General features: G+C 39.5%; 1 protein-coding gene across 1 annotated transcript in view; it reads right to left on the reverse strand.

The window, feature by feature from the left end:
• Nucleotides 1-16860, reverse strand: part of kdm4b (lysine (K)-specific demethylase 4B) — a 235670-nt gene that overhangs the window by 38717 nt on the left and 180093 nt on the right. Inside the window, exons 15-17 of the mRNA XM_066695200.1 lie at nt 10891-10967; nt 10715-10770; nt 737-845 (exon numbers count right to left, since the gene is read on the reverse strand). Coding sequence (XP_066551297.1) covers nt 737-845; nt 10715-10770; nt 10891-10967 — 242 coding nt within the window. The remainder of the gene's footprint in view (nt 1-736; nt 846-10714; nt 10771-10890; nt 10968-16860) is intronic.

A 16860-nucleotide genomic window follows, 5' to 3' on the forward strand; every position in this document is an offset into this window, starting at 1 on the left:
GAAATCATGTAGATTTTGTAAAATAAAAACAGTTTCTGCCTTTACATTTCTCATGGTTACAATTCAGTCTGAACTGCCAAACTCACATGTAATTTTGCCTGCTGCACAAAGCTGCCTTCTGCACCCCTGATAGACAGTGATCACAAGACAGGCTGACAGCTACTGTACAAGAGCAGCTCTCTGACATCCCCCCCTGACCTCCCCCACCCCGACATGGAGCCATTAAGCAGAACAAGTCTGAAACACATTGAAAAAAGAAAAAGAAACCACATCTTCTCTTTAACAAGAGACACACTTACCTGAAACACACAACTATTGCAAAGAAAGCTGCTGCAGTACTTCCCCTCTAGTTAATAAACTGCAGCAAACTGAAGAGCAGAGTGGGTTTTAAAATATTAACCATTCCAAAATAAAAAACACACACTACAAAACTAGCGCTCCATTTTTAAACGGAAAGAAAGTTCCAGTTTTTTTTAAACCACTTGATTAGTGTTTAATAAACTTCAAAATATATAGTACTGATAAATAGTTTAACAGTCCATCCATGTAACTAAATGAGCTGATAAGCCACATTGATGTCTAACATATATGTAGTGGACATACAATAATAAGATCAGATGAGCACCATATCATTCCTCCCACATATTTCAGCAGTTTCTGACTTGGGGACCCTGCTCTCGTATACTGTATACTATGTATATTGGCTTTGCTCAAATTCGAAGGCAAAAACACTCACCAGGTCTTTTCTCTCCTCTGAGATCCCGCTGACATCCACTGGGTTCCTCTCCACAGGGTTGATAAAGCGGGCCTCGGGCACTGCTATAGCACATATGACATGTACCCACCTGTGGAGAGGGAGAGGCTGAGTACACCATGTTGCAGCCACCGATTACCTCTATTATTAGCAAAATCACAAAGTGTCACTTGTCTTTCCACCTGGCTATTCCTGCTGGAAATCTGCACACTGTTTCCAGCCCGGGCCTACACAGCTTAGAAGTCACTGGCCATTCAGGAACAAACCTACAGTATTAAACGTCTCTGCTTATGTCTTTGCTAGAGGTTAATTAAATTGTAGGCAATTCATGCAAAATGAGATGAATCTTCTGAACTGTCAACTGATTCTACCTGCTTATTCCGATTGTTATTGGCTCGCAAGTGTGTCATATATAATCAAAGAACCTGAGCTAGGTGGATTTCAGATGTAACAGGTAATAGGTGTCACTCAACTACAGAGAACCCAGTTCTCCCTGGCTCTGTCACACTCCTCTCAGGGCACTCAGCCAGTTACGTGCTGCCATTTCAGAGCTCCTGGAAAAACTCCTCTCTCTGCTGTCAGAGAATTAAATCAGTATGCCACTTGGGAGCTCCTGTGTGTTACAATTGCAGCCTTTTCATGTTTATTTACACTCAAATATATTTTGTAAAGGCCGCTTAGCTGTAACCCCCCCTCCCGACTGCTCTACTGATCCTGATATACTTCCCTTCATCTCCTTCCTTCTCAACTCCTTACTCCTCTCTGGCGGTTTCCTCTCTGCTATACAACAAGCTTCAGTAATCCGACTCCTCAAAAAAATCACCCTCGACCCGAGCTCTCTACAGAATTACTGAATTACTCTAAACCCTTCAGCGGGCTGTTCACCATTAACTCTGCATTTCTCTCTCACCACTCACTCCTTGACCCTATGCAATCCAGCTTCCACACGGCTCACTCCATGAAACTGCTCTCCTAGCATTCACTGACTCGCTTAACTCTACCCTCTCCTCTGTCCTGACCTTCCTTCATCTCTCTGTCAATCACTCCATTCTCCTCTCCTCCCTTGCTGATCTTGAAATCTCTGGTACCTGCTCTTACTTGGTTCTCCTCTTAACTTAACAGCTGCACCTACCAGGTGACATGTGCATCCACAGCACAACCTCTCCTAGGTGTGCCTCAAGGCTTTGTCCTGGGCCCCTTCCTGTTCCGTCTCTACACTAGGGATGCGCATGACAAACATTGACTATCAATAATTCCACAGCTGTGTTCGGAAAATAAGTTCTGAACTTTATTTTATAATTCTTAGCTAACACAACAACTTAAGAAATTAAATAAACATTAATAAATGAGGCAATGTAAAAAAAATACCTTCCTATTAGGAGACTTATGGAAATGACAATGACAGCAGCAATAAGCAGACCTGTCAACTCTCACCCATCAGTCAGACTCTCGTATTCTGGCAGAGTTGACATGTATGCATAAAAACTGAATATTTTGCAAATACAGTTGTAACCTGACCGAATGTTTTTCTTTTTCAATTTTGTTTAAATTATTAATTACATTTTCATTGAATAATAGTTCGATCTGAGATGTGACACAAATTACTTAACATTAGCGCCCTTGTGGGAATGTCTGGTCATAACAGCGAAATATAAAATGTATTAGACAATCTACTACTACTACTTGATCTGGGGAAGCAATAAAAAGAAATCTAGCTACCCAATTCATACAATCCACTTAACTAAACTATTTACTTTTCCAAACCACACTCAACTAGACTACCAGTCTACACTAAATCAAAGTGGAAACATACCTGTGTGTTCAAGTTCCAGTGAATAAAATTAAATTGCCTGTAGGCAATAGGCTGTGTATGTAGCTCAATCATATTAATTTGTTTGTTGCTCCTCTTTCCTTTTCTGTCATTGTTAGCGTAGCAGAAGGGTATTTGGCTTTTAGGTGGGTTAACACACCAACTTTAGATCTGTGCTAGTTTAATAGCACTGCACATATTATACATTTAACAGTGTTTTCATTTACTTACTTACTTATTTCCATGCAGTACTTTTTTGTGAGAAAGAAAATTTTAGCCAAGGTACGTTCTAGTTTAGCCAATCACAGACAAGAAATAACAAATTCCACCCTCCCATGAATCTTCATTACCGCTACATAGAGAGCTAATCATCAGTACAGTCTTTAAAATAAACTAAATAATACTTTTTTTATCATAAGAACATAAGAACGTTTACAAACGAGAGGAGGCCATTCGCCCAATCGTGCTCGTTTGGTGTCCATTAATAACTAAGTGATCCAAGGATACTATCCAGTCTATTTTTAAATGTTCCCAAAAGTTCAGCTTCAACCACATCGCTGGGGAGTTTGTTCCAGATTGTGACGACTCTCTGCGTGAAGAAGTGTCTCCCGTTTCTGTCTTGAATGCCTTGTAGTCCAATTCCCATTTGTGTCCCCGGGTGCGTGTGTCCCTGCAGATCTGGAAAAGCTCCTCTGGTTTGAAGTGGTCGATGACTTAAATGATTTTGAATACTTGAATCAAGTCCCCACGTAGTCTCCTCTGTTCGAGGGTGAAAAGGTTCAGTTCTCTCAGTCATTCAGTAGGACATTCCCTTCAAACCTGGAATAAGTCTGGTTGCTCTCCTCTGAACTGCCTCTAGAACAGCAATATCTTTCTTGAAGTGTGGAGCCCAGAACTGTACACAGTATCCAGATGAGCTCTAACTAGTGCATTGTACAGTCTGAACATTACTGCCCTTGTTCTCAATTCTACACTTTTGACAATATATCCTAACATTCTGTTTGCCTTTTTTTATTGCTTCCCCACATTGTTTGGATGGAGAAAGTGAGGAGTCCACGTAGACACCTAGATCTTTCTCATGCGTTACTTCATCTAGTTCTATTCCTCCCATAGCGTAATTATAGTGGACATTTTTGTCACCTGCATGTAATACCTTGCACTTATACACATTGAATTTCATCTGCCAGGTGTCCACCCACAACTGAATATTATCAAAGTCCCTTTGAATAGCCTGTGCTGCCAAGATTGTATCTGCTGAGCCATCCATTTTAGTATCACCTGCAAATTTGACAAGTTTGCTAATTATCCCAGAGTCCAGATCATTAATATAGATTAGAAAAAGCACAGGCCCTAATACTGATCCTGTGGAACTCCACTAACAACCTCACTCCAGTTAGAAGCAACTCCTATAATCGAGACCATCTGTTTCCTATACATCAACCAGTTCATAATCCATCTACTTACATTACCCTGAATGCCTACAGCTTCCAATTTGAGGATCAGTCTTTGGTGTGGAACCTTATCAAAAGTTTTTTTTAAATTTACGTATATCATATTGTAGCGACCTTGCCTTTTTCTGGTACCTGTGGAAATTAAAGCACTCGAAGCAGAGTTTTCCCAATGCAAAACTGTTGTTTATTCATATTTTCTCTCAGAGGTACTTCCAGTTCCCCCTTTTTCCTTCAGATTCTAATAATGCACACGTGTCTGTCTCTTTAGTTAACTCCAACTCGACTCACCACGCCCTTATATATCCCCCTGGCTGGTGGGGAAGCCACACAGATACAAATACCCACAATCATCCCTCCCTAAACCAACACAATAACACCCCACATATAACACACATTCACACTGACACCCGCCCGCTACAATATCATATGCTTTCACGTGATCTACAGCTGCAGCTGCATGTTCAAAGAATGCTAATAAATTAGTAAGACATGATCTGCCTCATATAAACCCATGTTGACTATCTCCAAGAATATGGTTTTCATTAAGATGCTCCTCTATTTTCTGTCTAATAATTTTTTCCAACATTTTACAGGTGGATGCAGGTGAGACTGATTGGTCTGTTATTTCCTGGCTCAGTTTTGTCCCCTTTCTTGTGGATTGGTATGACATTTGCTGTCTTCCAGTCAGTTGGCACATCCCCTGTTCTAAGTGTCATTTGGAATATTTGACTTAGCGGCCTATAAATAAATAATTTCCCATTCAGCATTTGGGCTCTGAGCTGAAGCACTGATCTAAAGAAGACCTCTCCCCCCCAAAGTTATCAGATTTCCTTAGCTCATCAGCTTGGAACTGGTTTGCATCAAAGTGACAGTTTTGGGGAGGATGGCACCGAGAAGAGGCCAAATAGGTTGGAATCCTGCTATGAAATGTCTGGAGAAAGGGGCCTGTAGGTGATAAAAACTCTTTGAAGTAGACGAGAGCCGAAATCCCGACATAGAGCTACGAACCCGGGCCAACCGGCATTTCCAAAAGATGGCATGGATTGACATCAGTCATAAATCAAGCCCCCCTCCAATAGGACACTGGGGGCTGAAACCGAAATCCAATCTCAAGAACTCAAGAACCAATCATCTATTGATCTGACAGACTATAAGGAACAGTGCAGTCTCTCTCTTTCTCTCTCTCTCTCACTTGAACCAGAAACTCGCTGCCACAGCTCAACCTGTAGCTCTGTTACCAGAACCGGAACCAGAAACCAACCAAGTCTTTGCCGGCAACAGAAGAGTTAAACTGGGAGAAGGAGATTGAGCCGTACGAAGAATTCTTTTAAAGGACTTTATTAAATAAAGAACTTTACAGACTGCGCCTGCCCGCCTGTGCCCACCTGATCAGTGGAGTTTTACAGCTGGACAATTGACTAAGTCGACTGTATACGAAAGTGTCAGTCATTTAAATAGCTATTTGAGTCTTAAGAAACTTGACCCTTGGAACAAACAGGGCCCGGCTTTCCTCAAAGACTTCGTCTTCAAGTAACTACGGTGGAACCCTGCTTACAAAGAAGATTTTGTGCACAACCTTGGAGCCTTCAAACCAGTGGAAAATCTGTTTGGAAAAGACTCTACATTCGCGAAACCCCAACTTCCAGGTGCATCGACTGAGTGGAAGTTCTTGGACAAAGCCGAACCGGACTGCCTTTGTTCCAAACCACACAGACCTCGTGCCGTGTGCTGGTATCTGAGCCCGAAACCAGAGAGGCCTCTCTGCAACGAAGTTCGATAAGTTTAACAGTTTGGAGTTCATGATTCATGACATTTGAGAAATCAATTAGAAATGTTAATCTGTGATTCATAACTCTAGAATGTGTAATATCATTTAGTTTTCTTAAATATAAATGTGTGTTGCATTAAACTGTTTTGTTGATAATTTTAGAAATAAAATCTATCAACGCCGAGAAATATCTTCTCATTCCTGTTTAACTGTTTAGTCTGAAATCGACACAAGTTAATAGACATTAGATTATTGGTGGCCCTGCCTATCCTTAATCATTGAATAATAATCAGTTAAGGGAAATTGTGGTAACAAGTAATGATAGGATCATTCTCGGCACCTAAACGTAAATGAGACTGATATATATATATAACGAGAAGTTACCTGACATAAATACTAACCTGCGTAGTTATTTAATGTCTGACTAATAATACTAACGAGAGACTCACCTTCGTCTTACTAACCGGTATTGTAGTCAATGTGTTTAAAACCTTTTTTGTTTAACGATTTGTGTGTTATCATATGCGATCCCATGGTCTTTGATTTGGTCACGGAAGTGATTTGTCTTTGATTTGTTGATCTAGAGTTGAATTTTAATTAGTTTTTCCCTTTTGTATAATTAGTGTAGTGCTACATTTAGTCTTTGTTTTTGAATAAATTTGACAATTTATATCTTTGGAATTGGTGTCTGTGTCCAATTATTACAGAAATTGAGTTCTACAAGATTCCAGGATTCGTGATAAGGTGATACTATAAATTCACTTCTTAAATTGAAATTTATAAGTGTACCTTACGCTACAATATTCTTTGTATTTTGTTTCATCTCTATCCCTTTTGTATGCGTTATACAACATTTTCTCTCGATGATTTTTAGCATACTTCTATTAAACCATTTTGGCCAATGTTTTTTGGTCCTCAATTTGCTAAGTTTTGGTACAACTTTCTCCTGAGCCTAAAGTAGTATATTCTTAAAATATAACCATCCATTTTCATCTGAATCTGTATCCAGTGTGCTCCAGTGTAACTCTTCTAAGTACTGCCTCATACCTTCAAGGCTTGCTTTTCTAAAATTGTAGACCATTGTTTTAGACTTGGTCCTTTTTTTGGGAAGCATGCCTCAAAGCTAACCATATTGTGATCAATTGTTAGATTCACTTGTCGATAGTGACCATCGTTAACGCACAGTCGAATGTTAGACTATTCAGTCTCATACCAACTCTACACCTGCTCTCTGGACCCTTCATCACTACTAATGGGTTCTATACAGATAATGACCAGATCTTCCTTTTGTTCATCTTCTGACACATCTGCATTCCCTGTTGTCTCTGTGTGATCTAATCCTGGATGCATTTACATCATCTCAACCTTAATCTTTCCAAATCTGATCTCCTCCTCTTTCCCGCCTCCTTTTCACCTTCTATCTCTCATTTCAATTTCTCTAGAATCTACAACATCTTCCCTTTTCTCAGAATCCAGGACTCATGCTTGACCACGCTCTATCCTACTCCCAGCACATGACACACATCTGCCGATTCTTCCTGAGCAACATACACAAAAGCCGTCCTTTCCTCCCTGACTACTCGACTCCTCCAGATCATGGCACTCTCTTGCCCGGATTACTGCCACTCCCTCCTGCTACCTGACCACTCCAGCACATCCAGAACTCGACTGGACCGCAGTTCTCTATGCCTCCATTTGCACATACCACTCCTCTACTGCGCTCCTTTCACTGACTCCCAATCTTGGCTCAAATACAGTTTAGACTAGCTTATTACCACAGTCTTTTTATTCAAATAAACAAGGACAAGAGCAAGCTATACAGTGAGGGAAAAAAGTATTTGATCCCCTGCTGATTTTGTACATTTGCCCACTGACAAAGAAATGATCAGTCTACAATTTTAATGGTTAATATATTTTAACAGTGAGAGACAGAATAACAACAAAAAAATCCAGAAAAGCGCATTTCAAAAAAGTTATAAATTGATTTGCATGTTAATGAGGGAAATAAGTATTTGACCCCTTCGACTTAGTACTTGGTGGCAAAACTCTTGTTGGCAATCACAGAGGTCAGACGTTTCTTGTAGTTGGCCACCAGGTTTGCACACATCTCAGGAGGGATTTTGTCCCACTCCTCTTTGCAGATCCTCTCCAAGTCATTAAGGTTTCGAGGCTGACGTTTGGCAACTCAAACCTTCAGCTCCCTCCACAGATTTTCTATGGGATTAAGGTCTGGAGACTGGCTAGGCCAGTCCAGGACCTTAATGTGCTTCTTCTTGAGTCACTCCTTTGTTGCCTTGGCTGTGTGTTTTGGGTCATTGTCATGCTGGAATACCCATCCACAAACCATTTTCAATGCCCTGGCTGAGGGAAGGAGGTTCTCACCCAAGATTTGACGGTACATGGCCCCGTCCATCGTCCCTTTGATGCGGTGCAGTTGTCCTGTCCCCTTAGCAGAAAAACACCCCCAAAGCATAATTTTTCCACCTCCATGTTTGACGGTTGGGATGGTGTTCTTGGGGTCATTCCTCCTCCTCCAAACAAGCCGAGTTGAGTTGATGCCAAAGAGCTCAATTTTGGTCTCATCTGACCACAACACTTTCACCCAGTTCTCCTCTGAATCATTCAGATGTACAGGCCCGTCTGAAGTTTGCCAATGAACATGTGCTTTCTTGAGCAGGGGGACCTTGCGGGCACTGCAGGATTTCAGTCCTTCACGGTGTAGTGTGTTACCAATTGTTTTCTTGGTGACTATGGTCCCAGCTGCCTTGAGATCATTAACAAGATCCTCCTGTGTAGTTCTGGGCTGATTCCTCACCGTTCTCATGATCAGTGAAACTCCACGAGGTGAGATCTTGCATGGGGCCCCAGACCGAGGGAGACTGACAGTTATTTTGTGTTTCTTCCATTTGCGAATAATCGCACCAACTGTTCTCGTGGTTCTCACCAAGCTGCTTGGCGATGGTCTTGTTGCCCATTCCAGCCTTGTGTAGGTCTACAATCTTGTCCCTGACATCCTTGGACAGCTCTTTGGTCTTGGCCATGGTGGAGAGTTTGGAATCTGATTGATTGATTGCTTCTGTGGACAGGTGTCTTTTATACAGGTAACAAGCTGAGATCAGGAGTACTCCCTTTAAGAGAGTGCTCCTAATCTCAGCTCGTTACCTGTATAAAAGACACCTGGGAGCCAGAAATCTTGCTGATTGATAGGGGATCAAATACTTATTTCCCTCATTAACATGCAAATCAATTTATAACTTTTTTGAAATGCATTTTTTCTGGATTTTTTGGTTGTTATTCTGTCTCTCACTGTTAAGATACACCTACCATTAAAATTATAGACTGATCATTTCTTTGTCAGTGGGCAAACGTACAAAATCAGCAGGGGATCAAATACTTTTTTCCCCTCACTGTATCTGTATGTGTAAGGGTTTGCATATCAAGACACAATAGTATGCTGCTGCCATTCCAGAAAGACCAGGAGTGGTTAAACAATTGATTAACACTCCATAGAAATATGCCCTGTCCCCCTGGCTTAAAAGGCAGTTCAATCAACTGGAGGCTTTACATGTTTCTCTAGGCTGAATGTTCAACAAACTGAAAGGCTATCATTGATAGATAACTATAGTTCAATAACCAATATTTTAAACTAAAAGAATGAACAAATATCATTTAAAATAAAAGGAGAGAAAACATTCAACCACAAATGTATGTTTTAATGCATGTATGTTTTTTTTTTGTGTGCCACCCTCATACTAATAAGGGTGACATGTAATAGTCTACTCCCAAATGTACATGGTGAGTGAAAGCTTTAACTTGATAATCCAGCCAGGAGCCCCAAATTATTGTTTCTTTTTTTCTCTCAACAACATTTTTTGTTACTTGACATGCTTGGTTGGACTGATAATCCTCCAGTTACACAACAGAAGGCACTGCGCTTCACACATTTTACTTTTCTTACAGTATTAATGAGTGTTAAACCTTCAGCTATTCACGATGCAGTGAAGAAACAATGCACTCATTTTATTACTTTATGAGTAACATAAAATACCGAGTTAGAGTAATTTATGGAGGGTCATTTATTATTATTATTATTTGTATTTCTTGGCAGACACCCTTATGCAGGGCAACTTACAACATTTATACATCAAAGCGTACGTTTCTCAGTATCTCACCTGGACTTTATTTTCAAAATGTAACAGAATGCAAATGCACAATATAAAATTAAATGCACAGTGTTTTCCTAAAGCCTTTTGCTGATTGTTTTTCCTCGTTAATCAATTAAATTAAATTGCTGACAGCTTCTCTCAGGCCTGTATCCGCCACTGCTCAGAAGCTCTAGAGACAAATTAATCTTCTGACCTGAAACCTACAAGGGCTACAAGACATTTGTGGAAAATTCATAGGGTTGCTTTTGAGGATTTCTTGTCATTCTTGACCAGCATTTCAAGAATCAGATATTAATTTGCATTACATTTATATCATATCCATGTTAGACAAAATGCTAAATACAAAATACATACTAAACATGTAGGTTTTGTATTTGGGAAAAAATAAGCAGAATACTACACTTCTCTGTTTATGTAATAATCAATTCAGATAGAACTGCACTGTGTGGATGTATATAAAACATCACATCTACTGAGCTAAGATCTGACATCTGAGATCAGGTGTCAAGGATCCAATGCAAAACTCACAGCCACTCTCAATTCAATTGAAACATTTTCCTTCTAAAGGACTATATGTGGGTCGAAGAGCGTGTGTGGAAAAGCTATTATTATAATTAAATGTTTCAGAAGAGCATAATTAAGTATAATTAACGCTACTTAAACAGTTGTAGCAACGGATGGTGATGTATAAAGCTACATCCCCACAATTTGTTCATTAAATCTGTAATTGGAAAGTAATAAATGCATAAATAAATAAACGTATACCTTCCGTCAGTAGTCATCTGTAGAGCTCCTCCTCTTAAATTGCACAAACAGCAGTCCTGAACAGAACCAGACACAGAATATGTTTGTTAGAAATTAAAAGCATCAACAGTGCTCCACGTTGTTTAGGACTGTTTGATTGTTGAGAAAAGTTAGCTTTGTGTATCTGAGGCACATACCACTGTCCAAGCGTTGGTTGTACAGCGTGAACAAGTCCAGCCGTCCATCACACGGTCTGGCCTGACTCCGTAGCAGCCTAGAGAGAGAGAGAGAGAGACTATTAGTCAACTAGCCAATGGTAGACAAGAAAAACAACTTGTATAGCTTTACATTGTAAGTTTAAAAGTTTCACAAAAAAGTTGGGATCACAAAGTTGAGTACAACGAACATTTAGTATTTTAAAATAAAGCATTATACTTTTACAACTGTTAAGTAACATGAAGGAATGTTTTGTTATTCAGATCTCAAAAAGTGTTTATACTTTTATGTTGGAAGACCTCTATACGATAAAAGTCTACATTAATTAATGGGGATGATTAACTATTTTTCTAAACTCTGCAATGTACTTTTTCAACCGTATGTTTTAAAACACATTTTGTACACATCCAATTTCCATCTTTCATTTGTTACTTGCTCTGCCAAAATCAGGCTATCCAAGATCATCTTTCATTCTTGCAAATCTGTTCAGGCAAACTTCCAGATTTTATAAAGTCCTATCTGCAGAACTACCTAAAGTTTGTGGAGAGGCATTCAGCACAGTTCACTTGCTGGCTAAATAACAGTTCCATTGGCTTGGATAGGACTCTTATATTTGGTAAATTATTCATCTTCCAATTTCCACCTTGACACAATTCTATTAGTTAACTTTTCATAAGTGCAAGAGCATATAATCACCTCTGTACCAGCTGAGCCAAAAAGTACTGCAACCTCTGACATGTTGTTACACTCGCCTCCAACACTAAACACCCTGGCAGTTTTCAGACACACACACAGACCCTTTACTTCTCAAATTAACATGTTTAGGAACAGGAATGTAATGCAGTATGTGAAGTAATAACAGTATCCACAAACTACATCCTTTCTTTTGGAGTCGCTTGAAATTTCCATGAGTTTATTATGTTTAGGGAAGAAAATTCTGAAAGACAAATTCTGAAAATAGGAGAAAACGTCATAATCCCACATGCCACGTGTGTGAAGACAAATAAAGAATACAAGCCTACCATGGTCAAGGTGAGACAGAATAGATTGCTTGGCTCTATGAATTAATTCTGTGAATATTCAAACAATATGAATAGCGTTCATTATATTTTGCAGTTTGAGGAAGGGTTTTAAAAAGAGCTGTGTGAGCATCTTTCCAATTAAATGTAGAGCTCGGGCTGTCGGACTTGACATTGGGTAGAGCTCTTTATCACAAAGTGCTGGAAACGATTTAAAAATTAAAGACAAGGTCCAGACAGTCAATAGTGTCTCCGTTTTTCTCTTTTTCGTTTTTCTTCTTAGCCTGCCAATCCACAGGGGTTAGATACAAAGCTTGGATCGTGAGAGATGGTAACAAGCTACTGGTGGACGCAAACAAATGAAATAGAGAGTGAAGAAGAGAAAGAAGTAAAAACACAAGGGACCTTATTAAAACTTGCTACCCTCAAACACACACACACATACACATACACACACATTCAGCAGGAAAGAAAAATAGAACAAACTGCAAAAGCGTTGTTCCTCACTCACTCTCACACAGTGTACTGCGTGTAAAGCTTTGCTCTATTCAGACACAGACAAACAGCAGATGTGCAGCAGCAAACATACACATGTAAAGGGAAAATATTCCACATGATAGTTCACTTTCCCTGTCCATTTTAATTTTTAACAAAAAGAAAATATTGTTTTTAGACTCGTATAGGTAAATCTTTTCTGTTATCTGAGTGATATAATTTATTTCAATTGGAAATCAATAATATGCACGTATGTTTGTACGTACAGTGAGGGAAAAAAGTATTTGATGGACGATGGACGGGGCCATGTACCGTCAAATCTTGGGTGAGAACCTCCTTCCCTCAGCCAGGGCATTGAAAATGGGTTGTGGATGGTATTCCAGCATGACAATGACCCAAAACACACAGCCAAGGCAACAAATGAGTGGCTCAAGAAGAAGCACATTAAAGTCCTGGAGTGGCCTAGCCAGTCTCCAGACCTTAATCCCATAGAAAATCTGTGGAGGGAGCTGAAGGTTCGAGTTGCCAAACATCAGCCTCGAAACCTTAATGACTTGGAGAGGATCTGCAAAGAGGAGTGGGACAAAATCCCTCCTGAGATGTGTGCAAACCTGGTGGCCAACTACAAGAAACATCTGACCTCTGTGATTGCCAACAAGGGTTTTGCCACCAAGTACTAAGTCGAAGGGGTCAAATACTTATTTCCCTCATTAACATGCAAATCAATGTATAACTTTTTTGAAATGCACTTTTCTGGATTTTTTTGTTGTTATTCTGTCTCTCACTGCTAAAATACACCTACCATTAAAATTATAGACTGATCATTTCTTTGTCAGTGGGCAAACGTACAAAATCAGCAGGGGATCAAATACTTTTTTCCCCCACTGTATATATAAATACACATAGGGCAAAGTTCGTTAGTGAATTGATACTGTATCATGAAACCTGTAGCCACACGCACAAGATCATAGGGAACACATTCCTATGCACAGCTGGCAGCAACGTTGCTAAACAATGTGCAATTTTAAGTTTAGCTTTTCATTACTATTGTGCTTGATTAAAAAATATTTTTTAAGTTTTTCCACTGAAGGATAACTTCTCGATTAACCTTTCTACTATCTCAGTGCAGCCGTGACATAATTTGCTTTAATTAAAAAATATACAAAATATGCAACTCTGTAAATGATATCCAGGATGTAGACAGCCAGCTAGGCCCTCAGACAACTAATAAATCGCCAGCCACTGCACACAGTTTCGGCTTTAGCGGTAATAGGAACCCAGGAGGCTGCCTGCAATTCAGCCTGTGTACTTTAACTGCTGCAGCACTGTCGCTGGCCAGGCAGACAGCTCTCTTTATCTTTTATTATAACATGCAGAGAACATTAAGATTCCCAAACACTGTATCTCTCATAATTGTATGGACGGATAATGAGGATAATCTTTGTCAGCAACTGACCTGACGTGACTACCACACAGTCCAACAACTGTATTAGCAAACTGTCCTTGTTGTGTTTGTTGTTTGTACACCTATTAGCAGAAGTCTTCTACACAATGGAAACTCAGCATCAAGAACTAGGCCTGTTATTTGCATTGATCTGAAGTGTGTGAAGTTCCTACAGCGCACTGTGCGTTGTATTCTCCATACATTTGTGTTTGACAGTTATACAAGTGTTGGTACCAAAAAGAGGCTGTGCAGGAACACCAAACCAATAGCTAATTTAGGATTGACTTTGATGGCTTTGTTTTGTTTAACTATTCAAAAGAGGGGAAAAAAATAAAAACAAATACTAGGGGACAGCTGCCTGAGGAGGCCAGAGTTACAAAATTATTTCTCACTTGTCTTGCTGTACATTGATTAACAAGCACAGGATCCAGACTCCTGGACCCACTTGTTTCAACTATCCACTTCTGATTTTGTTGCATTATTTATACTCTTATATAAACAGCCTGGAAGAACAGGACACACCAGGAGCAAAGAGGCGAAACTGGCAAATTAAACAGACACACAATGGCAGACTTAGTTCACAACAAGCCTTTTAGGTCCAAGGGATGTTTAAAACAGGCTTCATATACAGTGTTATTTCGGGACTAAATAAATAGCTGCCCCGCCTCATGGTGGCAAGGGTCTTTACTTTATCCTCAGGCAAAGGTTGAAAAAGCTTATTAAAAACAGATATAAGTTCATGTAAAAGTCCTGGAGTGACAAGCACTTTAATAGTGTGAAAGGGTGTTCTGACAAGATGCTTGGTTAACAATTCAAGTTTTGATATTTCCCTTGATTCTTCCTCAGATTGCTGTGGTTGCGTTGCACTCCAGTCTCAGCTTGCCTTGCTGAAACGCATCTCTGTGCGTACGTGAGTTTGCGATGGTGAGATCACTCCCTGGACTTGGAAGGTCAGGCACACCTTCTCCATTACACATCAGGGGACTGGCCTTTTGGCACAGTGGTTGGTTGTTTGTTTAAGACTTCGCTAGAGGGACATTTGGAAGTGTCCTGAAATGGGGCTTTGAATCTGAATGAGGTTTGACTGCACACACAATATGTGCTATCTCACTATTAGAGCCAAAACAGACCCTTAATGGATTTTGCATTGCCAAACTAAATTAAAGAGGACAGGCAGAGTACAGCAGACTCCATAGTCTATAGTCCATAGCCCCATGGAGAATGAACACTGCAGCTATATATCTAAGACTACCGCTGGGCACAGATTTATCAGAGAAATGGAACCATGCAAATATCTCCGCATTCACAAGAAAGGAGACAAAGATGATGTGAAGAACAATAGGCCCATAATCCATTCCAATCCAAGTAAGAAAACTGGACTCAAAATGAACTTGACAAAAACCAAAGAACAGTCAAGTAGATCACAAGAACTTGGAATGTGTTATGTCTACCTTGGCCAACAAATCAGCACAGATGGAGATCTAACAGAAAATAGGGAGTACATTTGGAAGAAAAAAGGGCACACTGTTGAAAGGATATTTACCAATTTGCCTCAAGAGAAACGTATTTGACTACCAGTGGCTCAGAAACCTGGTCACAAAATGCACACATGATATAGTTACTGTTAGCAATGCATAGAAGCATGGAAATATGTATGCTTGTAAAAACAAGAGAATAAACACTAAATACATGGATCATCTTCATTGAAAGATTGGTAAAGGGTCTGACACAATGCAGGTAAAACAGACCAAAGATGAACCAAAGAAGCTATAGAATAGATTGCAAGAGATGGAAAAAAGACCAAGATCTCCACATAGAAGATGGGACGGTGAAATCAGAAGCTTTGCTGGTGTGATCTGGAACAGAGACTGTAAACCTAAAAGTGATCCATGAAGGCTGCTGTTGCTGTTGATGATGGTATATACATATATACATGTTAGTATAACAAAAGCTAATCAGATCTATAGTTAGTACAAGAGATGGAAAGAATAATTTCTGAGATAAACAGACATTTAACAAACATTTAATTTGGACCCAAATTTGTTTTGGTTTATTTTTGCTCACTAAGACTGTATTCTCTTGTCCCATATGTTTGAATGTGATTATATGTTAAATAATAATAATAATAATAATAATAATAATAATTATTATTATTATTATTATTAATTATTATTATTATTATAAAGAAAAACAAAAAACATCCTAAATGGAAATGGAAATTAAAATCTAGCAGTGTAACCTATTTTGATTAAAAAAACAAAAACAAAAAAAAACATTAACTATGCCCTCAGTAAGATTTCCCCCACTCCCCCGGTTATTTCATATTTTTTTCAATAAAATTTACTTCCACCATACAATCCTACACAAGTGTAAGTAGCTGTCAATCCACATATGCATCGTCTCTTGCAGGAGTGGATGAATCAGTCAGAACAGCGCGTGCTAAAAGACCCTGATTGCTCAGGAAATGGAACAATGATGTCTGACAACACCAGGGCTAATTGGGTAAGTAGCTTAGAATGCAAATACAAATAAATTGAGAAAATATATCGCTGGGTGTGCGTTACTTTTGGAGGAAATTGCTGGAGACAGAAAAACTCCCTTTGAAGTTCAGGCTGAGTGACAGTGTAAACTAGCTAAATATTTTGATTGCCACTGCATTATTACCAAGCACTATGTAAAAGCACTTCAAAGTGTCACTCAGTGCAGCAGTGTGGATGAAGCCAGTGTGCAGGCCATTGTGTTCTTCTCCAGCAAACACACTAAGCCTGTGCAGTTAATTACTGCAGGCTCCCACACCAATACTGGAAGTACACTGCTCTTCTTAGGATAAGAAGCACAGTAAAGTGAGGCACGGAGGAACTTGGATGGGACAGAGTGAAGCAGTGGCTCAGTTTGACACACCTTAACCTCTGCAGTTAACATCTGAAGTGGAAAGTTTAGAGTCAATGCATTTTAAAAATCTGTTTTACTATAGAGAATCGGACTGGCAACAC

The sequence above is a fragment of the Amia ocellicauda genome, chromosome 22 (assembly GCF_036373705.1).
Source record: "Amia ocellicauda isolate fAmiCal2 chromosome 22, fAmiCal2.hap1, whole genome shotgun sequence".
NCBI classification, from domain to species: domain Eukaryota; kingdom Metazoa; phylum Chordata; class Actinopteri; order Amiiformes; family Amiidae; genus Amia; species Amia ocellicauda.